Source organism: Schistocerca nitens, chromosome 4 (genome assembly GCF_023898315.1).
Source record: "Schistocerca nitens isolate TAMUIC-IGC-003100 chromosome 4, iqSchNite1.1, whole genome shotgun sequence".
Taxonomy (NCBI): Eukaryota; Metazoa; Arthropoda; class Insecta; order Orthoptera; family Acrididae; genus Schistocerca; species Schistocerca nitens.
In genome coordinates this window covers 777,513,724-777,539,949 of record NC_064617.1, presented here as the reverse complement: position 1 = coordinate 777,539,949, position 26,226 = coordinate 777,513,724, and the positions used below count along the sequence as shown (strand labels likewise).

Below are 26,226 nucleotides of genomic sequence, written 5' to 3'. Positions count from 1 at the left end.
ACGCGCGGTCCCTCGGCAATTTCCTGGCTGAAATTGAACGCCGGCATCAGCTGCCCGCCACCTAAACTTACTGCCGCCAGTTCCTGCCACGGGCGGCTGCTGTGGAGGCCTCGTTGCAGCGCCCTCGGTGGCGTATTGCTCAAACATCCTCGAATAGGTCTGCCCGCGCAGGCAATTCGACTCTCCGCTTGCCGATGTCTGTATTAGCGATATCTCAAGAGAGCGTTCTGTTACTGCTAAATGTATTGCTGGTACACTATCTCCATGTAATTCATCCACAATCGAAGTGGCTTACAAAACACTCGTTCGACCGTCTCTTCAGTACTGCGCATCAGTCCGAGACTCTTACAGAGCAGAAGATCCGACAAATGGTGACTCGCCTCGTCACGGACTCGTTTATTCGCTGCAAGAATGTTAAACAAAATCCAGTCACAGACGCTACGAAAGAGGCGTTGCGCATCACTGTTCAAATTTCGAGGGCGTTCATTCCAAGAGGAGTCACGTATCATATTGCTCCCTGCGATATGCGCTTCGTGAAATAGCCATAACGTGAAAATCAAAGAAATTAGTCGTCATATTGTAACACCTCGGTTCAGTTTACAGTGATAAAAGCTATACAAAGAATAATTTAAAATTAAGGATAGAATTTTTAGAGTGGAAAATAGTGTAGAATCAGAGTTCGGTAATTGTAGATCAAAATTATAGTATAACAGCAAGTAGTTTAACGCCTAAGTACAGCAAAGCCACGGAAGCTCCGTCATGATGGAGAAGGCAGTGACGTTAAACTCTTGTGATGAAAAACCTATAAAAAGGCCTGATCGTCATTATTGCCGCCTTTTTTCCTTGATTGTTTCGTTAAAGGGCGGGGAACCCGTGTCAGTCAGAGAGACAATAATTAGATTGGACTTTATCGTGTTAAGACTCACGATAAACTGTTAGAATATTACGGAGATTAGAAGTAATGTAGTGTACGATTTCTGACTGTTGGTAGCAACGGAGTATTTAGGGGATTTTAGGACTTTAGTGCTAGATTGGAACTTTATGGATATATAGATGACAGAAACTCAAATTATCTGCTGATACGAGTGAATTCAGAGGTACCGGTATTCAGATATTAACATGTGGACTTTTGAAAGTGTCGTGTGCCGTTAGTTGCGAATCTGGACGTAGAGCACGTGCATATCGGCATTTGCGGACTATTTAGATTCCTCCACCTTTTTTTTTTTTTTTCCTTTATTGAATTTCAATTCCCCCCGAATGAGGCTGGCTGGCAGCAGCTTAGTATGCCGCTCTTCAGCCTACAGACTTTGTTAGGAAGATGAAGAGAAGAAATAATAAAAACAGGCGATAAAATCGGAGACTTAAAGAGTAACATGGCGAAAAGAAATCGTGGAACTTAAAACAAAGAACAGAAGGATGATGACGCTAAGAAAATACATACAAAGCAGACAGGTAAAACAATAGACAGACAATTTAAAAAACACGGCGACAGTCTGGTTTCTGTTCGCAAAAGACATAAAATTCACACCCAGCGACAGCATGGTTTCTGTTCACAACACGAGAAAGACGAACAACACTGAACAGTAACTGGAACACTGCACTAAAAAGTTGTCAAATGTGACAGACCACAGCCGAGAGCAGGTGGAGGGAAACTGGACAGATGATGGGAAAATAAAAAAGGGGGGGGGGGGGAGCCGGGAAAGGAGCTGATGGAGGATGAGGACCCATAAGAGGGGTGGGGGGCGCTGGGCAGACGCGACAGGGAGTGGGGTAGGCAGAGGAGGGGAATACAAAAGGACTCGGGGGAGGGGGGACAAGGGAGGTAGGGAGAGGTTTAGTGGGGAGAAAACAGGACAGAAGGGGGGAAGAGGGAGCCCAGGGAAAGGACAGAGGAAAGGAGGGGGAGTGAGGATCAGAGTTGATAGGAGGGATAAATGGAGGGAGGGAGGGCATCATCCGGGAGGGGGAGTTGATGGAAGCCACCTTGGGAAAGGAGATGGAGGGTGTACAGATGGAGGGTAGGGGGACACAACGGTGAAGACGTGGCGGGGGGCGGGGATCGGAGAGGAGAGGAGCAACCAGGGGGTGAGGGCGTTCAAGACGGCGGGAGGTGTAGAGGATGCGGATATGTTCGAGGAATAGGAGCAGATGGGGGAAAGGAATGAGATCATAGAGGATCCGCCTGGGGGACGGGAGGCGTATACGGAAGGCGAGGCGGAGTGCATGATGCACAAGGATCTGAAGCGACTTATAGAATTTGGGGGGGGGGGGGGGGGTCGATTCCTCCAGGCAAGGAACCTTTTAAATAGACCATCATCCATCACCATCTTAATCCTTGAATATAGAGTGAAAGTGAAATACAAGACTGTTGTACTTATTTCATTTACCTAGTACTAATCAGAGTCAGCACCATCTAGTGGAAAGCGTAGGCATTAACTAACACGCTAACTGAAGCGAACGTTTACGTGTTTTACGGACTGCTTAATATGAACTTTTGTGACTCTTTGACGTCCCCACTCCCTCCGAAAGGTGGCGCAGGCTGTCTTAATCATAAAAGGGGAGAATTTTAGCAGGGAAAATTACTAAATATTTACAAGACGCGCAGTAATAGCAAAACACAAGGCCCGCATCTCATCGGAGAGTCGTCGCTGTCACGTCGGGAAGTAAAGCCGGAAAACCTACCGACGATACGTTCCTACGAGCAGACGTCGACGTGGAGTACCTAAAAAGGGAACCACAAGAGAGTTGGGGAGCCTTACCGTCACCTGCGCCACCATCTATGTCCGCCCTAACGCCCCTATTCCCTTCGACTTCCTCTCCCACATTGACCGTACCTTCTCCTCCTACGTGATCGCCCCCGACCTCTACATCCATAGTCGTTCCGCCGCCCAGTTACAGCGGTGGCTTCGGTTCCTCTCCTCCCTTCAAGACGACCTCATCCCCATTCCCTAGCACACCTGTCCTGAATCCAACTCCACTCCCGATGTTATCCTTTCCTCCCCTAACCTCCTTCGCCGCATAACGGTGGATGTCCTGGAGTCTATTGGTAGCGACCATCTCCCTGTCCTCCTCACCGTTTCTGACGGTCGTCGCCCCTGCACTGACCCTCTTAATGACCCTCCCCCAAAGTACGTCCATGACTATTCCCGTGCCAACTGGAATGCCTACCGGGATACCCTCTCCACCCAGGTCGATAGCCACCCCTTCACCTACCACCACCCTGACGATGTAACCCATGCCGCCTCCTTTCTCCAGCAGACCTTGTCTGAGGCCGTCGAGGCCCACGTCCCTACTGTCGCCATCCACCCCCACCGTCCTACCCTACCCCCACAGGCCGTCCTCCTCCTCCTCCGTGAATCCCGCCGTCTCTACCGTGCCTTTCTCCACACGTGTGACCCGGACACACTACGACGCCACCGGCAACTACAGCGACACATTCGTAATTTTCTCGTGGCTAAGAAACGCCGGGACTGGCGACAGTCATGCACCCATTTAAATGCTACCCTACCTATAAACTCGTCCAAGTTCTGGTCAGCCTTCCGTCGCCTTACTGGAAATAAACCCTCCCCCTACTATCCTCTTATCCATGATGATCACCCCTTCCCTGACACCCTTAGTAAGGCCAATCACTTTGCTTCCTACCTCTCCGATGTGTTTTCCATCCCCGATTATCCCCAGTTCGATTACTCCCTCTTCCCGGATGTCTGCGATCGAACTGACACCTCTGTCCCTCCCCTAACACCTGGTTTCCAGCACCTGGACAACATTGCACACACAGAAATCAGTGCCCCTATCACTACACAGGATCTCATTGCTACACTCCGCACAAAACGCAACACCACTCCTGGTCACGATCGTGTCACCTACCGTCACCTTCATGAAGCTCCTGTCTCTTTCCTCTCCACCCTGGCCAGGCTCTACAATGTAGTCCTGTCCACCGGTTACTACCCCAACCTGTGGAAAACCTCCCATATCCTGATGTTCCTTAAACCTGGCAAACCGCCGTCCGCCGTCTCCTCCTACCGTCCCATCAGCCTTACCTCAGTCTTCAGCAAGGTCCTGGAATCCATCAAATGGCTCTGAGCACTATGGGACTCAACATCTTAGGTCATAAGTCCCCTAGAACTTAGAACTACTTAAACCTAACTAACCTAAGGACATCACACACACCCATGCCCGAGGCAGGATTCGAACCTGCGACCGTAGCAGTCCCGCGGTTCCGGACTGCAGCACCAGAACCGCTAGACCACCGCGGCCGGCTCCTGGAATCCATCCTCACCTGACGCATCCACCAGCATCTCCGCCAACACCGCCTCCTTCCCGTTACCCAGTGTGGCTTTCGGCCGTCCTTCTCTTCCGACGACCTTCTCCTTCACCTCACTCATCTCCTTTCCGAACAGCTTAATTCCCGTCGCTCCGCAATCTTCCTCTCCCTGGACCTCGAACGTGCTTATGACCGCATATGGCATTCCGGTCTCCTCTTCAAGCTCCAAACCTTCGCCCTTCCCATTAACTACGTCCGTCTGATCGGCTCCTTTCTCTCCCACCGTCCTTCCTACGTCACCATCCATAACACGGATTCCTACACCTTTTTTCCCTCTGCCGGTGTACCCTAAGGTTCCATCCTCTCCCCCCTTCTGTACCTTTTGTATACAGTGGACATGCCGCCGCTGTCACTTCCCGTCCACCTTCTCCAGTTTGCCGATGACACTGCCTTCCTTGCCCTTGACCCCACCCTGCAGCGCTCCCAACACCTTCTCCAATCCCATCTTGACCGGTTCACCGCTTGGTGCAACCAGTGGTTGCTCAAGGTCAATCCCTCCAAAACCCAGGCGATCATTGTAGGCAAAACCACCCCTTCCTTCCGCCTCCTTGATTTCTATCTCACCGTCTATGGCCGTCCTATCGCCCTCAACCCCACCCGCAAGTACCTTGGCGTCACCCTCGACCGTCGCCTCTCCTGGACCCTCCATCTCCGGACAATCCAAGCCAAGGCACGCTCCCGACTACGTCTCCTCAAGCTCCTTTCCGGCCGTACGTGGGGTCTGGACCCCTCCACCATCCTCCACACCTATAAATCCCTCATCCGCCCTATCCTTTGTTACACCCATCCGGCCTGGATCTCCGCCCCCCCCCCTACCTTTTATAAATCCCTTCAAATCCTTGAACACCATGCTCTCCGCCTCGCCTATAGCATCCGTCTCCCCTCCCCCACGCGGATCCTGTACGGCCTCATTCCGTTCCCCCACCTCCTCCTTTTCCTTGAAAGGATACGGATCCTGTACACCTCCCACAAACTCAATCCTCCTGACTCGCTTGTCTCGCCCATCCTGTCCCACCCCCATCCGCTGCCGCGCCTGTATTCCCACGTCCCACCCGGTCTCCATCTCTCCACCCTCCTTACCCTCTCCAAAGGTGGCTTCCGCCAGCTCCCCCTCCCTGATTATGTCCTCCTCCCCTCCATCTACCCCTACTATCAACTTTGATCCTGCCCCCCACTTCCTGTGTCCTTTCCTTCAGGCACCCTCCCTCCCTTCTCTTTCCTTTTCTCCTGTCCCCTTCCTCCACCCCTCTTCCCCCAGGCTTCCCCTCCCCCTTCCTCCCTTCCCCCTATCTCCCCTGCCCATGGCATCTGCTCTCCCCTCTCCCTCTCCTACCCCCCTCCTCCTCTCTTGACAGGTCCCCGGACTCGTACACGGTTAGTGAACATTCGCGCGCCGGAGATCAAAGCCTCGTGTTTCTGTGTGTGCCGTCGTTTTGTGCTTAAGTGGATCAGTATTATTCGTTTTGTGCACCTACGTTCATGTGTGACAATTTTCGTCTATGTATGTGTCCAAGTGTCTGAACAAATGTTATCATGGACTCTATGCCCGTGAACGGCTCCATGTATTTTAATAAGTGTTTATCTCCGTTTCTATGTCCACCATATTTTTTTCTCTAATTGTCTTCATTTGTATCTTTTGTGTTTCTCTGAGGCCAAAGAGCGGCGTAGTATGCTGCTGCTGGCCTGCCAGTACACAGGTTTAAAAATAACAATAAAGAAAAAAAAGAGTTGGGGAGCTGCTGCCAGCCCACCTTATGTAAAGGTGTTTAAATAACAATAAAGGGAAAAAAAGAGTTGGGGATGCTTCAATATGGAGCTTTACCCAACTGTCGAGGCAACTTTAAGAACTGGAAATAAATGGTCAAAACAAAAATTTGTAAAATTGAAAAGACGACGTCCATTTTGATCCGATGGTGGCATATGCCACCTGGGGTAGAGTAGATGTACCGATAATGGTTTCAATGTTGTCCGCCAACAGGTTGCATAGTGGTACAGCTACCAGAGCCTACCTTTTAATAGGGAACACTCGCAGCCGGAAGGCTCTGTGTAGTGCAAACGTGTAAAGCAAGCACATAATCATACCATGGAGATGCACTCGAGCTTCCTACAACGATTCGAGCTAGTTTGGAAGGCGTCAATTGGTAGCCTTCCGAGTGGCGAGATGGTCCTTTCGGACAACTACCACATAGGTTGGACGTGCTGCGCCAGTTCTGCGATAATGCTGGCATGAGTAGTCACGTGAACTTTCTCACAGTCATAGACGACGCTCTGGACCTCCATGCAGTACAACCGCATGACAGGATCTTGGTACTGTAAGGGTAGCAGTGGCAGATCGTACAGCTGCCACACCACAGATAAGATGGCTTGTTAGTCCAGACATGTCAAGACGAACTAGTTATCAGCAGTGGGACTATGGGCACGCACGCCCCTAGCCCGTCTTCCACTCACGCCAGAGCATCGCCGTACACGGCTCGACTGGTGTCTTCTGAGGATCACTTGGAAGATGGAATGGCTCGCTGTGGTCTTCAGCGATGAGAGTAGATTCTGCCTGCACGCAAGCGATGGTCATTTGGGCGTATGACGTACACCTGGCGAACACTGTATTGTAGAGTGCATTCGGCCAAGACCCACAGGCATCACCACAGGTCTCTTACAGAACTACGTAAACAGATCGAGCACATAACGTTTGCCAGGGCAGTATTGGCCATCTATACGATCGGCTGGATGCCAGAGTCAGCGCCTGCATTGCTGCCTGTGGATGCTACACCACGTAGTAAAATGGGTGTTTCCACATGGATCGATACCTGGTACTTCAAAACCACATTTGCTATTGATCTGTAAATGTGATTCCATGCATTACACGTGCATTGTTACAACAATAAATCTTGAGTGATTCAGAAACCTGTACAAGAAGGTACCATTCCTTTTTGTCGGTGTATGTTGAAATTTCCCTGAATCGGTTACCAGCCAAATGCAGATAAGATAGGCGAGGGGTCTGCCAGTCTTACCAGTCCAGGTAAGGCGACGGGGCCAGCCAGTCTTACCAGTCCAGGTACACATCGCACAAGTTGATGCGGGGAAAATACTTGCCCCCCGACAATTTCGCTGACATCTCCTCCGGACACGGAATGGGATACAGGTCCACGATACATTGCGTGTTGACTGTTTGTAAAATCGCCACAAAGGCGTACGGTGCCATTTGGCTTCTGAACCACCGCCAAACGGGTGGCCTACTGGTTATTCGAAATAGGAAGACGAGGCAGAGTTACTTACAACGCTGTAATTTGGTCTTAACCTTGTCATGCAGGATGAAGAGATTGGAGCGGAAGCGACGAAATTTAAATGTTGTTTATGGCTTTAGAGGACCACAGGCCTCAAAATTTTCTGCGCGTCTCAAGCTATCCTCAAAGAGCAAGTCAAGTGACCGTAGTAGACAGTCCTCATCGTGAAGCGGGACCTATTGGTACACTAAATTGACTTCGTCAATGTTTTCGAATCCAAAACCAGAAAAAACATCGAGCTCAAAAATATTTTGCGCCAACGGTGAACTGCCACTAACGACGTAAGCTGTAATTCCACATTTGTATATTGTGCTGAGACGGAGGGTTTCCCCCGCAACGGAATGCGCTGTTCACTATAAGATACTACGTGGCGTCGTGGTCGTTGCGATGTATGGCAGCTGAAGAGCCTATACGTTTCTAATTAGGCTGACTGTTGCTCCGTGTTGAGCTCAAACTCAATTGGTCACCCATCCACGGCCAATGTTAGCAGAACACGCTGTAGCTATGCTTGTGGGGCGTCGGAGATTACCTCCAGGGGGCTCTGACGACCATCCTCCGGCTCGCTGACTGTCAAAAACTGATGCCAAATGGCCTACTTTTCGGCACACCCGACACAAGACGTCTATGTGCGGGCAGTTCCGTCTAATGTACACCAAATGACAGTTGGGGCAGTACCGTTGACTTGTCCATTGAGGGGAAAAGGGTGCAGAAGTAGAGCGACACCGGGAGCCCGAAAAACGTCGCGATCAGGAACCTCGACTCATCTACCTGTACTCGTTGATCTCCAATAGACAGGCAGCGCCGTGACGTCACCGACCTCCGATCGTCAATAGCGTCAACACGCTGTGTCTGAGTGGAAAGCGAGGTCGCCTGTCCCATCCAATGGGGCACCACGCCAGGGGCTGTTTACACCATGTACCTAACTTCACTACCTGCCAATTGTCGGAAACTGTGTCTCTTGCTGCTGCCGTAAGTTCATGTGTTTCAGCAGTCTGGAGTATTTCGGCTAAAGAAGGGTCAACAAGGCGAATGCTTAACATTGGTCCTTAGAATCTGATGCTAATTGATCATATCCCTGGTTAGTGAGTCTGCACACGAGATTTCACATCAGAGACACGCGAAGCCACGCTTGAGCGAGAGACCTTGCACGTCGGCGATCCAGCCCGTGCCACCACCAGTTGGGTTTGATGTCAAAAATACTGCGTGAGCAACCGACAGAGTAAAGTTCCTCGGGCTCGGCAGCGACAATGAAATGTTGCACGATTTCGTATGACCCCACACTTCTGGACAACAACATGACGGTCTTTTCATCTGGAACGACGATATGCCCTAGCAGGCAGTGCAACATGAACGGGTGCAAGTAGTTCTCCCATCGTTCCACAGGCTCGTCGAAACCGGCAAGCAGCCCCTAAAGAGGATTGGGGGGGGGGGGAGTGAGGAAGGGGGGGGGGGGGCAGCAGAAGGCGCCGCTCCCACCACCAGCGCGGCGTGAGAGTGGATCAGTTCCATATTTGAGTAGTCCCTGCATCTGCTCCGACTGCAGATTTCGTTGTTGCTTCTGAAGGCACAACTGTTCCTGCCAGGACTGCATAAATGTCGGGCCCATGGTGGCCAGGCCACAAATTAACAATATGAAAAATAATAATAATAAAAGCATCACACGTTTGAGATCGACCTCTGCCGTCACTTTAGTATCTGCACAGCCGTGACAACGCCGCAAAACCGTCCTGTCGGCGAAAGTGTACTCGATCTGGATAATGGGGAGCTGAACCCCAGAAGAGGGAAAACTCGACGTGTGGTCAATATGCGTGGAGTAGAGAGTCCGAACACCGTGTAGAGACTGTTTTGGAGAAAGCACAAAAGCGACCAGCGCGAATGATCGAAGCAAGTAGTACGCGGAGCCGACAGCGCGGCGCGACGGAAAAGCCGGGTCCGTGTTAATCGAACTCAGCATAAGAACCGACTGGCCCATCTATCGCGCCGACAAGTAAGCACCTCGGTCAGCAGATCTGCCCTCACTACGCTCCACGTGACAGTTTTCCGCACTACTCTGCGGCGAGACCGATGCCTGTTCATCTGCGTCGATATGTGTGTTCACTGGCAATGCTAAACAGATGGTATGGTGAGTATTGCCTAGTATTTTCTTACATTTCTGTGCAACCCAATCAAGTTGTAACATCCCGTTAGAACAATTCATAATGACTGTGCTGGTAAACCTCTACGTTATTTGATTTTCAAACAGCTGAGCAAACCTGAACGTACTCAGACATTTCTCTCTTTACTTATTCTGATCATCACTAAACTGACACACAATATTTTTAGCGCAACGCAATCTGACTTTCAATAATCCCTACAAAAGAATAGCTCTGACTAACAGTAACCTATTCCTTTCATGAATCACTTACCTCACAAAAATCTTGGTTACTCAAACTACTGCAATACAGCGAGCGCCAATACTGCCAGCTAAATAAAAGATTCTGACTACTGAAGGCACTAACTGCTGATAGGCATAGTTAGCAAATGAAAGCTTTTGATAGAGAACAAACAATGTATTTACCTTAATAGTGTTCAAAAGTCATAATATATATGTATCATTTGTGACATCCAGTTGGCAAATTTCCTTTTTCTGACGGATACTCGTCCAACTCGTCCAATCATATTAACATATCAAAACTCTGGCTTCTCTCTCTCCACATCCCCCACTGCTGGTGATTCACCTCCAACTGCGCAACGCTACGCGCTGTTCACATCCAACTGCCCAACACTACAAATATTCCAACAATGCAAACCAGCCACAGACTGCACACAGCACTCTCAGTGATTTTCATACAGAGCGCTACGTGGCGTTACCAACATAAAAACCTAAACAGCCTACTTACAAAGTGTATTGCAAGGTCGACTATTACCAATTTTTTCATTCTTCTGTAAATGATTAGTGCCAGTAATTTGCAAGCAGGACTAATGGTTAGATCGTATTGGCCTCACATCCACATATTCTACACTACCGGTCAAAAGTTTTCGACCACTAATGAAATACGCGATATACTTTTTTCAGTATATAAACAAATCGTACAATCAAAATAGAGCAAGAAAATACAAATTTTCTCCCTCTTCCGTTAAGTAGAATGCAATATGGCCTCTTGAAAGTATCCATCCTTTGTCGCCATAAGGGAAACTCCCCAGCGCACCCCCCTCAGATTTAGTGGTAAGATGGTCCAGCGGATAGTACGTCAGAAACTGGACGCAGATAAAGCATGAAAATAGGATGAAGTTGTACTGAGCTGTGAAAAATGAAGCAAAATAGAAACACTGAACGCTCCAAGCTCACGATGTACAACATCGAGCGAATTTTAGCAGCTGTAGTGTCTTGGTCATCTGGTCCTGGTGTTGGATTAGAGTAGGAAGATCCACTTTCAAATATCCCTCGTGCCTCAACTTTCTTTTTACACAAAATCATGAACATTCCGTCCTGTCATTAATGTGTCTGTTCGCTGTATTCAAAATTTTGTGTCTGTGTCGTGGTGTAACGTACGTTTGCAAGAGCAAGGTGTAGTGAAAGGGGTCTCCAGACGTACATATCTTCCATTTGTTCTACACAAGTACGAAATGTTATGACTCTTGCGTTACGTTTTAGAGGTTTTGACTGTTGAATTCCTTTGTTGTAGTCTATTTCACACCCTTTTAGTTGTTGCTTTCATTTGCGTGAGAGGTCTATGCTGTATCTCGCCTGCTCTTACTGTTCATCGTGTTTACTTGTGACGATAATATATTCTTACCACATGACTCATAGCCTATATCAAATGTATGGTACGACAGTTGCCAGGACTACAGAAGTGTAACAGACACGTCAATGACCGGACGGAAAATTCATAATTTTGTAAAAAGAAAATGAGGCAGGAGCGAGATTTGAACACAGACCTCTTGGTTTGCAGTTCAACACGGTGACCACACAACCACGACGTAGTGGTTCATACACGACACTCAGTGTTCCAGATCTTGTGCTTGGACCGTGCAATGTTTCTATTTTGCTTCTTTTTTCACAGTTCAGCACAACTTGTTCCTGTTTTCACGCATTGTCTGTGTTCAGTTTTTGAGGGGCTGTCCACTGGGCCATATTACTACTAAATGTGAGGGGGATGCGATGTCGGAACTGCTGCATTCTGGAGATAAGATTGTATAGTGTTTTTGAAGATATTTTAGTCCAAAACGTCTGTAAGCTGTTCCATAGATCTTCAACATTAGATAACCTCAGTTTCCTGCCCTCCCTGTCAAATTGATCCGATAAGAGTTCAATGGGATTTGAGTCAAGTGACTGTCATGGCCAAATCATATTTCTGAGTGCCCCATATTTCTCTTTTCTACAAAGAACGAAACTCGTCTAGCTTGAAGGGGGAAACCAGATGGCGCTATGGTTGGCCCGCTAGATGGCGCTGCCATGGGTCAAACGAATATCAACTGCGTTTTTTAAAAATAGTAACCCCCATTTTTATTAAATATTCGTGTAGTACGTAAAGAAATATGAATGTTTTAGTTGGACCACTTTTTTCGCTTTGTAATAGATGGCTCTGTAATAGTCACAAACATATGGCTCACAATTTTAGACGAACAGTTAGTAACAGGTAGGTTTTTAAAATTAAAATACAGAATGTAGGTACGTTTGAACATTTTATTTCGGTTGTTCCAATGTGATACATGTACCTTTGTGAACTCATCATTTCTGAGAACGCATGCTGTTACAGCGTGATTACCTGTAAATACCACATTAATGCAATAAATGCTCAAAGTGATGTCCGTCAACCTCAATGCATTCGGCAATACGTGTAGCGACATTCCTCTCAATAGCGAGTAGTTCGCCTTCCGTAATGTTCGCACAAGCATTGACAATGCGCTGACGCATGTTGTCAGGCGTTGTCGGTGGATCACGACAGCAAATATCCTTCAACTTTCCACACAGAAAGAAATCCGGGGACGTCAGATCCGGCGAACATGCGGGCCATGGAATGGTGCTTCGACGCACAATGTAGAAGCATGTTTAGGATCATTTTCGTACTTCAGAACAAATCCACGACTAGTAAGTGTCTTGCCAAATGGAATTGCATTGCTGATCAGTATCCTTTGTTGTTCTTTCTTCTTTAATTTGCGACTAATTCTCACTAAGTCACTGACTTTATCACCCAGGAAACACCCCCATACCTTGAGCAACCCCCCATCATGCTTCACCGTTGGCATCACATGCTGACTCTTCATACTTTCTTCTTAAAGTCGACGAACAGAAATTCGAGGTTAGGCTGAACACAGCAGACTTAGATTCTTCCGTAGTCCTCTGATGTTTACTGTGCACAGATATGAATTGATCCTGTGGGATGTTACTCGGGGTCTAACAGATCATATACGCGTGCTGCGGCAGCAGTTTGCTTGAATCGCTACAAAGTATATATCACTGTAGATTGGGCTAGGCCAAGGTTTGTTGCTATTGTCTGACTAGAATAGCCCTCCTGACACTGAGTTACAATTACATTACGTTTTTCAGTTCCATCTCCTGCTTCCGCCCCATTAGGCGGTAATATGATATGAGCCTGATCAGGTATACACACTGCTAGATGCACACAGTAGATTGTAAACTAGTGTGATCCGATTGCTGCACAGACATTAAAGTGAATGAAGCCTATTGGAATGGAACCGTCTTATGTGAAGGCACGTCGGTGCTGTTGTGAATACTCCGCCGCTGTAGGCGAAGGAACCTTTAAATAGGCAATAGAGGTGCTTAGTCTTTACATGTTTATACTTGTTGCATTATCAGAATGAGGACACAAGAGAACCAAAATGAAAAACGCTCCTATCGCAGCACAGAAAAAGGTGAATATGTCTTGGCAGAGTTAGTGATGTAAAAGCAGGGAACTAGTTTTTATGTATGTCTAGCAGCTTCAAAGACAATTAAATTAAAACAACTTGACATATTCATGCCTTTTTAATTATTAGTATTAATAAACATATCAAGTAATATAATACATAGTTTCAAGTAAAGTAATATGTTATGTCATGTCGTATTACATGACAAATGCCACCATGTCATCCAACATAGCATTTGTTATGTCGCGCAATATGACACAACGTTTCATTAATTTTTAGGATGTATGCATTTCCACTCTGGGATACTTTCTATTATAGATCTACCTCTGCTCTCGGATCCTTCCTATTGTAGATACGCCCCACTCTCTAGCAGCATACAAATTTGTGTCTAAGTGTTCTAATATCACTCACCATACATCTAACAGGGGGTGGGACTAAGAGAACTGACTGCGCTGGTGAAATGGGGTTAACTCGTAAAAAAGCGCGAATATATCAAATATTTTGATTTAAATGGCTCTGAAACTTCCAGGTAATTCGAAAAGCTAGTTCCCTTCTTTTACATCCCTAACTCTGCCCAGGACATATTCACCTTTCTTTGTGCTATGATAGAAACACTTTTCATTCCGGTTTCCAATTTTTACTCCATCATAATTTTGACGTTAGACAGCCATAGCTTGACAACCGATGTAGATTTTTGTTGAGTCGGGCGACGACTGATCCGGTATAGGTTTATTTATGGTCTTTCAAATCATATTGGTTACATCGGCAATTTATTAAGCTTTCATAAAACAACAGGATGAGCATTAATTACATGTGTCTGTCTACCTACTTACAAAATTTGACCCGATTCGTACAAGTTTAAAACACGGAAATGATGCGCGTAAAAAAAGTCACAAAACGTGTTTTTTGCTCTAAAATCCAGATGAAGTTAGCTTTTTTAAAGTGAATTTTCAGTTTTATTATAAGAATGCATTTCTTATTTATTTGATTCACTTTAAACGGTTTGTAGCATTCAGTTCACATAAGAACGACTCTTAGTTGCTACATCTAGTTCGACTTTTCACCATCGTATCTCGACAAAGGATAAAGACTATCGGGTAAAAAAGTTTCGTTTTGACTTTACCCATTTATCTAGCTTCGTGCAAAGTTTGATCCGATTTGTACAAGCGTAAAGTGTAGAAGTGATGAGCTTCAGAAACCTCCCAGAAAAACACGCTTTTGTACTTAAAATCCAAACAAAGCAAGATTTTTTTTAACAATGGAAATGTATCTTAGACCAAAGTCCGATACACCGGTGGAGCAAAATTGAACCATCGGTCTCGCTTGAGTCCGCGGTTGTTTAGGATTGAGTGCTCTTGCCCGTAAAATCCGAACGGAGCACAAACAAAAGATGCCATTAGCTGAGCATTAATTTCAGCCAAATTAAAACCTTTGCCAAAGGAATTAATCGATTGGTACCATTTGCCTGGACGCCAGCTCTGGTTTGTCGTTCAAACTTCGCTTAATATACTGTAAAGTAACTACAGTAAAACAGATGTTCGAATGGTTATACAAATGGCCACTGGTCCGAGCTAAACCGAAAACTTTCCACCCCGTGCTCCTAGCTGAAATAGGAACCGAGTACCAGGAAAAAGCCCCAAACCGCCATTCTGCGCGTGACCTTTTCAGACACCCACTGAGGTGACAGTAGTCATGGTCCACCTCCTAATACCGTGTCGGACATCCTTTTGCCCGGTGTAGTGCAGCAAGTCGACGTGGCATGGACCCAACACGTCGCTGGAAGTGTCCAGCAGAAATATTGAAGGGGACTGATGACCTCATAGTGCTTAGAGCCAGCCAGAAATATTGAGCCATGCTGCCTCCATAGCCATCCAAAATCGCGTAAGTGATGTCGGTGCATGATTTTATTTACAAAGTTCCCACTCAATTATGTCCCTTAAATGTTCCATGGGATTCATGTCGGGCATTCTTGGTGGCCAAATCACCACGAACAATTGGGGCCTGGTGACATGACTTTGTTGTTTGGGAACATGAAGTCCATGAATGGCTGCAGATGGTCTCCAGATAGCTGAACATAACAGTTTCCAGTCACTGATCAGTTCAGTATGAGCAGAGGACCCAGTCCATTCCATGTAAACACAGCTCACAGCATTAAGAAGCCACCACCAGCTTGCACAGTCCCTTTTTGACAACTTTTGTCCACGGTTTCGACGGGTCTGTGCCACATTCGAAGCTACCATCAACTCTTACCAGCGTAAATTGGGACTTATTCGACCTGGGCACGGTTTTGCAGCCGCCTAGGGTCCAATCGATATGGTCACGAGGCGAGGAGAGGCGCTGCAGGCGATGGTGTGCTGTTAGCAAAGACACTCTATAAAATAAATAAAATAAAATAAATATAATAAATAAGATATTTCAATTATTCACTATTTGTGATGTATATGATTGTGATTGGTTGTAATTGATATTTCCTTATCTGGAACGTGGACGTTTAATTATTCGGAATCAGACGCTTGACAATGGCTATTTGGTAAAGGCAATGTTACTCGTAGTTGACCGTGAAATAAAACTGAAATAATCGGACTTCGTAATTAAATCGTTTCCAAAGACTGCTGCGGTAGGTACGGACTCATAATCTAATCTCAATATTACAATGATTTGCCAGCCATGCCAATACGTCGTACAGAGGTGATTGTCTACTGAACATAAAAAAGTTACATAGTTAGTTAAATCAGATATATTCAATGAAATTGCCTACAGTTCATAATCCTACTTACTTTTACAAATACAAATTCTTTTCAGAATCGAGTGCCTAGTGTGGTTGCAACTCGCAGTATTCTTCTATAACATGAAAATATGGCGGTGAGCCAGACAATAAAATAAAAATACGTGCTTCTCGCACCACTTCCACCAGAGCTCACTCCCTTCTTAATCAAACATAAGAGTAACGTAATTATGCTTTTGTTTTATCAGCGACACAGCGCTGCAGTTGTGTGCCATAGGCTTTATTTATTTGTCACTGATTATTTATTTAATTAATATTTCGCGTTTCCGCGGAAACTAACGCTCGGCATGCAAATGTGCCTTTATATTGCCCCCTGAATTGCGAGGCGAATGGACACACCTGCAGGCGAGCAATTCACCTAAAGGCACAAGAAAGTCTAAGTTATCTACAATTATTTACATGACTTACATTACACACATTATACACATTATGTACAAAATTTGAATGACGCGGGTGCGCCGTAAAAGTTCTTATGTTGGCAGATAGAGTGCGCGCATGCGCAGAAGCGTCTGTGTGACTCCGGCACTGCCGTTATATTGTACAGTTAGATCACGCGGCACAGTATTGCAGTTCATATTGTTCGTGTGCGCGCGTTTCTAAATCGTTGCACAAAGAAAATATTCAAGCAAGATTTCATATGAAGACTACATTCTATGACAGGTAACTCAGTTTTAAATTTACAATATTTGTTATAACACAATACAACTTAGATTGTTGAATGTTTCTTAGTTACATAGTATTGTTTTGAAATACTTCAAAGAAAAATATCCGAAGATTGCAGGTTCGTGTCCTGTCACGGTCGCCAATATAAAATAAATAAAATAAAATAAATATAATAAATAAGATATTTCAATTATTCACTATTTGTGATGTATATGATTGTGATTGGTTGTAATTGATATTTCCTTATCTGGAACGTGGACGTTTAATTATTCGGAATCAGACGCTTGACAATGGCTATTTGGTAAAGGCAATGTTACTCGTAGTTGACCGTGAAATAAAACTGAAATAATCGGACTTCGTAATTAAATCGTTTCCAAAGACTGCTGCGGTAGGTACGGACTCATAATCTAATCTCAATATTACAATGATTTGCCAGCCATGCCAATACGTCGTACAGAGGTGATTGTCTACTGAACATAAAAAAGTTACATAGTTAGTTAAATCAGATATATTCAATGAAATTGCCTACAGTTCATAATCCTACTTACTTTTACAAATACAAATTCTTTTCAGAATCGAGTGCCTAGTGTGGTTGCAACTCGCAGTATTCTTCTATAACATGAAAATATGGCGGTGTGCCAGACAATAAAATAAAAATACGTGCTCTCTACCAGAGCTCACTCCCTTCTTAATCAAACATAAGAGTAACGTAATTATGCTTTTGTTTTATCAGCGACACAGCGCTGCAGTTGTGTGCCATAGACTTTATTTATTTGTCACTGATTATTTATTTAATTAATATTTCGCGTTTCCGCGGAAACTCACGCTCGGCATGCAAATGTGCCTTTATAACTCGAGCCGATCGTCTTGTTCCACAACCCAAAAACCCCACATTTCACGACACTGTTGTAACTGATACGTTCGCCGAGCGTCTCGCTTTGATTGCTGCGGTTATTTCACGCAGTGGTGGTTCACTGCCAGGGCTTACAACCCTACGAGAACGCCGCTGCTCCCGTTCGTTAAGTGAAGGCCGGCGGCCACTACGTTGTGTGTGGCGAGAGGTAATGCCTGAAATTCTGTATTCTCGGCACACTCTTGACACTGTGGATCTCGGAATACTACACTACTGACCATTAAAATTGCTACACCACGAAGATGACATGCTACAGACGCAAAATTTAACCGACTGGAAGAAGAAGCTGTGATATGCAAATTATTAGCTTTTCAGAGCATTCACACAAGGTTGGCGCCCGTGGTGACACCTACAACGTGCTGACATGAGGAAATTTTCCAACCGATTTCTCATATACAAACAGCAGTTGACCGGCGTTGCCGATTAAACGTTGTTGTGAAGCCTCGTGTAAGGAGGAGAAATGTGTACCATCACGTTTCCGACTTTGATAAAGGTCGGATTGTAGCTTATCGCGATTGCGGTTTAGCGCATCGCGACATTTCTGCTCGTGTTGGTCGAGATCCAATAACTGTTAGTAGAAAATGGGTTCGGGAGGGTAATACGGAACGCCGTGCTGGATCCCAACGGCCTCGTATCACTGGCAGTCGAGATGACAGCCATCTTATCTGCATGGCTGTAACGGATCGTGCAGCCACGTCTCGATCCCTGAGTCAACAGATGGGGACGTTTTCAAGACAACAACCATCTGCACGAACAGTTCGACGACGTTTGCAGCAGCATGGACTATCAACTAGGAGACCATGGCTGCGGATACCCTTGACGCTACATCACAGACAGGAGCGTCTGCGATGGTGTACTCAACGACGTTCCTGGGTCCACGAATGGCAAAACGTCATTTTTCCGGATGAATCCAGGTTCTGATTATAGCATCATGATGGTCGCATCAAGTGTTTGGCGACATCGCGGTGAACGCACATTGGAAGGTTGTATTCGTCATCGCCATACTGGCGTATCACCCGCCGTGATGGTATGGGTTGGTTCAAATGGCTCTGAGCACTATGGGACTCAACTGCTGAGGTTATTAGTCCCCTAGAACTTAGAACTAGTTAAACCTAACTAACCTAAGGACATCACAAACATCCATGCCCGAGGCAGGATTCGAACCTGCGACCGTAGCGATCTTGCGGTTCCAGACTGCAGCGCCTTTAATCGCACGGCCACTTCGGCCGGCTGATGGTATGGGGTGCCATTGGTTACACGTCTCGGTCACCTCTTGTTCGCATTGACGGCACTTTGAACAGTGGACGTAACATTTCAGATGTGTTACGACCCGTGGCTCTACCCTTCATTCGATCCCTGCGAAAACCTACATTTCAGCAGGATAATGCACGACCGCATGTTGTAGGTCCTGTACGGGCCTTTCTGGATAAAGAAAATGTTCGATGCTGCCCTGGCCAGCAGATTCTCCAGATCTCTCACCAACTGAAAACGTCTGGTCAATGGTGGCCGAGCAACTGGCTCGTCACAATACGCCAGTCACTACTCTTGATGAACTGTGGTATCTTGTTGAAGCTGCATGGGCAGCTGTACCTGTGCACGCCATCCAAGCTCCGTTTCACTCAATGCCCAGGCGTATCAAGGCCGTTATTACGGCCAGATGTGGTTGGTCTGGGTACTGATTTCTCAGGCCAGATGTGGTTGGTCTGGGTACTGATTTCTCAGGATCTATGCAACCAAATTGCATGTAATCACATGTCAGTTCTAGTATAATATATTTGTGCAATGAATATCCATTTATCATCTGCATTTCTTCTTGGTGTAGCGATTTTAATGGCCAGTAGTGTAAATTCCCTAACGATTTCCAAAGTATAATGCCCCATGCATCTAGCTCCAACTACTATTCCGCGTACAAAGTCTGTTACTTCTCGTCGGAAACCTTTTCTCATGAATCACACAAATAGAAATGTCAGCTCCGCCAAAGCACTACTTTTTTATACCTTGTGTACGCGATACTACCGTTGTCTGTATATGTGTATATCTATCCCATAACTATCGTCGTCTCAGTGTATTTATTACAGCGCTTCCACACCGTAACGATTAAACTGGTGATGTGGTCGTATTGGCCTCAGTTCGACATATTCTATCCGGCACTTGCTGTAATAAACTCACAAAGACGTCGTCACAGTGCAGCTCATAATGATATATCGACATGCCAACACAGATCGACTGCAGAGTCATAGATGTACTTGCGCATTGTGGACATCTCTGCCGCCGACCAACGTCTCAAGCGGATTTGCATCTGTGACCGCATGCGGAGTTGGTCGGTACACGAGTATAAAGGGACGAAGCACTGGAGCGGCGTCCCCCAAACGGATCCTCTATGACCTCATTCCTTTCCCCCATCTGCTCCTATTCCTCGAACATCTCCACATACTCTACACCTCCTGCCGCCTTGATCCCCCTGACCTCTGGTTGCTCCTCTCCTCTCCCGTCCCCGCCCCCTGCCACGCCTTCACTGTTGTGTCCCCCCTACCCACCATCTCTACACCATCTCCTTTCCCAAAGTGGCTTCCATCAACTCTCTATCCTGGATGATGCCCTCTCTCCCTCCATTTATCCCTCCTATCAACTCTGATCCTCACCCCTGCTCCTTTCCTCCGTCCTTTCCCTGGGCTCCCTCTTCCCCCATTTCCATCCTGTGTTTCTCCCCGCCTAACCTCTCCCTACCTCCCTTCTCCCCCCCCCCCAGTCCTTTTGTCTTCCTGTCCTCTACCTTTCCCACTCCCTGTTGCGTCTGTCCAGCACCCACCACACCTCTTATGGGTCCTCATCCTCCATTGGCTCTTTTCCCCCCTCCCCCCTTCGCTTTTCCTCACCTTCCCCCCCTTTTCTACATTCCCATCATCTGACCAGTTTCCCCCCTCCTGCTCTCGGCTGTGGTTTCTCGTATTTTAGTGCAGTGTTCCAGTGACTGTTCAGTGTTGTTTCGTCTTTTCCCGTGTTGCGAACAGAAACCATGCTATCGCTGGGTGTGAATTTTATGTCTTTTGCGAACAGAAACCAGACTGTCACCGTGTTTTTTTTTAATTGTCTGTCTATTATTTTACCTGTCTGCTTCATATGTATTTTATTAGCATCATCATCCCTTTGTTTTCTGTTTTAAGTTGCACGATTTTTTCGCCATGTTACCCTTTCTCTCCGATTTTGTCGCCTGTATTTTATTATATATTATCTTCTCCTTTTTTAAAACAAAGTCTGTAGGCTGAAGAGCGGCATACTAAGCTGCTGCCAGCCCGCCCCCTTCGGGGGGAATCGAAATTCAATAAAGAAAAAAAAACTGGAGCGGCGGTCTTGCGGCTCACTCTGAAAATGGCTGAACGTTATACGGCCGAAATATTACAAGAAGGAGAATTCTTGCGTCTGCATACCCGAAACTTAATGGAAGAGTCTTTGCGCCGCCAAAACCTGAAGATTCACATATTCTATGTACTTTGTTCGATCGACTTGGTTTAACCAGTGCAGTGCTGTCTTTTGCTAGACTTTGTACAGAGAGAGAGAGCCGGCGAGTGAGAGGTTGCGCTCTGGGCCGGCAGTGAAGCTGCAGGCGTCGCGGCAGCTGCGGCCCCCGTCGCGCTTCACGGGCTTCATGCTGACGGCGGAGGCGGGCGGCGAGGCGTCGCTGGCGGGCGGCGACGAGCAGCCGCCGGCCGAGCCTCCGCGCTACCGCCACCACGGCCGCGGGCCGCACGGCGCCGGCGCCTTCTCGCTGTACGGCGACGCGCTCACGCGCTTCAGCGACCGCTGCCCCAACACCGTCACGCAGACCTCCACCTCGCCCAAGGCCGAGGTGCAGGTCCTGTGGACGGCGCCTCCGGCCGGCAGCGGCTGCGTCGTCTTCAGGTGCGTACTCGCGCTCGCTCACATTTTGTATCCCAAACAGAGGTAACTCAAGTGTGTGTACATTCCGTTGTGATGCGGACCTGTCCTATACAGGGTGAAAAGTATTTAAACCGACAAACTTTGGGGGGTTGTAGGGGACATCAAAACAAATATTTTTCCCTAACGTCATTTTTTCCTATGAGGATTATTTAAACCGGTAGGGGAAGATTTCTCTGGCGGCAAATTAATTAAACCAACAAACACTTTTCCATTTTTTATGACCAAGAGACAACACATTAACACAACCCAATTTCAATTACACTAGATTTTCAAAAATGCCTCCATTGACACGTAAACAAAGGTTACACCGTCGGATCATATTCTGTCTGACATGGGCAAAAACCCCAGGAGTATCCTGAATTGTTCCTGCTGCTTCTACCATCCGGGCAACCAGATCCTCTTCTGATGCAACAGGAGTTGCAGAAATAAGGTTGCGCATATCTCCCAAACAAAAAGTCCATAGGGGACATATCTGGGGATCGAGCAGGCCATGGTACAGGACCACCCCTGCCAATCCACGTTTCTGGGAACCGTCGGTCCAGGAATCGACGCAAACGACGACTGAAATGTGCCGGCGCCCCGTCATGTTGGAACCACATGCGTTGTCTTGTAGGGAGCGGGACGTCTTCCAGCAATTCTGGCAATGCTCTGGCGAGAAAATTGTAATAGTGCCTGCCATTCAATGGCCTAGGTGGCGGATACGGCCCAATTAAACAATCCCCGACCCACACATTAACGAAGAATCGCACTTGATTAGCGCTAGTAACTGTGGCATGTGGGTTATCCTCACTCCAAGCATGCGAATTGTGCATGTTGAAGACTCCATCACGCCCGAACGTTGCTTCATCGGTAAACAACACAGAGGATGGAAATGTAGGATGCATTTCACACTGTTCCAGGTACTACTGCGAAAACTGTGCTCTGGGTGGATAATCAATTGGTTCCACGTTGTGGACACGCTGTAAGTGAAATGGACGTAACAATTGCTCTCTAAGGACTGTCCTTACATTCGTCTGATTCGTCCCCATGTTACGTGCAATTGCACGAGTGCTGATTGAAGGATTCCGCTCCACATCCTGCAAGACAGCTTCCTCAAATTGCAGCGTTCTTACCGTGCGACGGCGTCCCTGTCCAGGTAATCTGCTAAATGACCCGGTCTCACGCAGACGTTGGTACACAGCAGCAAAGGTCGTATGATACGGGATACGGCGATTAGGATATTGTTGTTGATAAACCCGTTGTGGTGCGCTACGTAGTATGCACCAACCATATCACTGTACTCACCCCAGATGTATCGCTCCATTAGTAAACAGAGACAATGCACTACTACACTAGTGAACAGCAGTTGCCTACAACTGAAGAGCGTAATACTCCCTCTAACAACTGAAGAGCGTAATGCGAAATGCGCCGGTTTAAATAATCCTCATAGGAAAAAATGAAATTAGGGAAAAATATTTGTTTTGATGTCCCCTACAACCTTCTACAGTTTGTCCGTTTAAATACTTTTCACCCTGTAGACATAACAGTACTTTGTAGAACTGCACTTCATTGGCTTAAGACGGACAGGCTTGATAAGGTCACCGAAATTACAGGAACCAAAATTATGAACAAAACACAAATGAAACAACTGCGGATTCAAACATGGCACAGAGCGTGGGACGCTTCCGACAAGGGTCCCCTAGTATACTCTTTCTTTCCTTACGTACGTGAAAGATTACAGCTGAAAAATGTCGACCCAAGCCGGGAGACGATCCATTTCCTGACAGGTCACGAGCCTTATCCGGTACATTTAAACCGCATGGGACCAACTAACAATGAAATATGCGTTTGCGGAGAAACTGGGACACCGAACATGTCACACTGCTATGCAACACGCTTGCACAAGTGATACCTATACAGAACGACTGTGACATCACCAGAATAATACGTAATCCCGATGACTGGAAATAGTAAATAGCGTAGCCGAAACTGTATCGAACACACTGCATGAAGAATACAACCGCCAAAACCCATATGGAAGGAGTCGTAGACAACCACAAACAACACAACAAACCACATGGGAGGACACAAGCACGGCCACAGATTACGAAACCGAGAAAGGAACCAACACACTAAGTGAACATGACTCAGAAGAGATCAACACGTAAGGGACCCTAAACAACAACGCATGACGCTGCATGCCACAACACAGTCACAAAACAACACAACAGGCAGTAACAATCATAAAAGAAACAAACACCGACACCACATACTAAGACTCTAGTAATAACGTAACGTCACTTGGCAGGAGAAGGCTCCAAGAACTTTTATTTCAAGGCTCCTACTCCCCAACGACATATTGCACAGCGTTTTAAGTATACTGCATACAAGCAATAATGTATTGCTCGTCTTATTATGTGTAGATAGAAGTACCCCACTGGCCATTAAAATTGCTACACCACGAAGATGACGTGCTACAGAAGCGAAATTTAACCGACAGGAAGAAGATGCTGTGATATGCAAATGATTAGCTGACATGAGGAAAGTTTCCAACCGATCTCTCATACACAAACAGCAGTTGACCGGCGTTGCCTGGTGAAACGTTGTTGTGATGCCTCGTGTAAGGAGGAGAAATGCGTACAATCACGTTTCCGACTTTGATAAAGGTCGGATTGTAGCCTATCGCGATTGCGGTTTACCGTATCGCGACATTGCTGTTCGCGTTGATCGAGATCCAATGACTGTTAGCAGAATATGAAATCGGTGGGTTCAGGAGGGTAATACGGAACGCCGTGCTGGATCCCAACGGCCTCGTATCACTAGCAGTCGAGATGACAGGCATCTTATCCGCATGGCAGTAACGGATTGTGCAGCCACGTCTCGATCCCTGAGTCAACAGATGGGTACGTTTGCAAGACAACAACCATCTGCACGAACAGTTCGACGACGATTGCAGCAGCATGGACTATCAGCTCGGAGACCATGGCTGTGGTTAGCCTTGACACTGCATCACAGACAGGAGCACCTGCAATGGTGTACTCAACGACGAATCTGGGTGCACGAATGACAAAACATCATTTTTTCGGATGAATCCAGGTCCTGTTTACAGCAGCATGATGGTCACATCCGTGTGTGGCGACATCGCGGTGAACGCACATTGGAAGCGTGTATTCGTCATCGCCATACTGGCGTATCACCCGGCGTGTCGGTATGGGGTGCCATTGGTTACACGTCTCGGTCGCCTTTTGTTGGCATTGACGGCACTTTGAACAGTGGACGTTACATTTCAGATGAGTTACGACCCGTGGCTCTACCCTTCATTCGATCTCTGCGAAAACCTACATTTCAGCAGGATAATGCACGACTGCATGTGTCAGGTCCTGTACGGGCCTTTCTGGATACAGAAAATGTTCGACTGCTGCCCTGGCCAGCAGATTCTCCAGATCTCTCACCAACTGAAAACGTCTGGTCAATGGTGGCCGAGCAACTGGCTCGTCACAATACGCCAGTCACTACTCTTGATGAACTGTGGTATCGTGTTGAAGCTGCATGGGTAGCTGTACATGTACACGCCATCCAAGCTCTGTTCGACTCAATGCCCAGGCGTATCAAAGTCGATATTATGGCCAGAGGTAGTTGTTCTCGGTACTGATTTCTCAGGATCTATGCACCCAAATTGCGTGAAAATGTAATCACATGTCAGTTCTAGTATAATATATTTGTCCAATGAATACCCGTTTATCATCTGCATTTCTTCTTGGTGTAGCAATTTTAATGGCCAGTAGTGTATATTCTCTTCTCTCTTTAAATCTACAATGAATTAATTTCCTACATCAAATATATTTTCTGCATAATCTATGTATAAAACTAAAAATGTGATGTATTAAGTTATTGAAGGAATTATGCTCTCAAGTTGCAATGAACTACATTCTTTTTCTACTAACAAATTTACAAACATAACTCTATTTCTCATGTAAAGCTAAAATTCATGTATTCTATGTATCACATGCTCAGTCAGTATTTAATCTGTATAATACCAGGTGTATCTATCGAAGCTATCACACAGAATATACCGCAACTACCAACAATAGGACAAACAAACTGCTACTGAACATTATGTAGTGTCTCGACTTGCAACACTCTCAGTAATATACCAATACACAGAAACACAGAAAACATACATAAGCACAAACCATTTCAGATGAGAATAGCTCGAGGTTCTACTGAGACCTTCTCACCTGAAATAGGTAGAAATAGGCCATTACAAACCAACATGCTAAGTAGGCTATATTACATTATCCAGATACAGCATATCACTTCCCTCTAAATATTGCAAATTATTTCCACCACACTCACTGTATTAAATTTTCCCTTTTTTCTTTGACATTTGCGTGTATAAATTATATTCGCATCAGCAAGACAGAAAAAAGTTGTATAGAACCATTTTAATAACATTTAAGCACTCAATTCGCTGTAACCTTAGAGAAATTTT

General features: G+C 46.4%; 1 protein-coding gene across 1 annotated transcript in view; it reads left to right on the top strand.

The window, feature by feature from the left end:
- Positions 1–26,226, top strand: part of LOC126252562 (spondin-1-like) — a 692,355-nt gene that overhangs the window by 347,926 nt on the left and 318,203 nt on the right. The window contains exon 3 of the mRNA XM_049953462.1: positions 21,410–21,716. Coding sequence (XP_049809419.1) covers positions 21,410–21,716 — 307 coding nt within the window. The remainder of the gene's footprint in view (positions 1–21,409; positions 21,717–26,226) is intronic.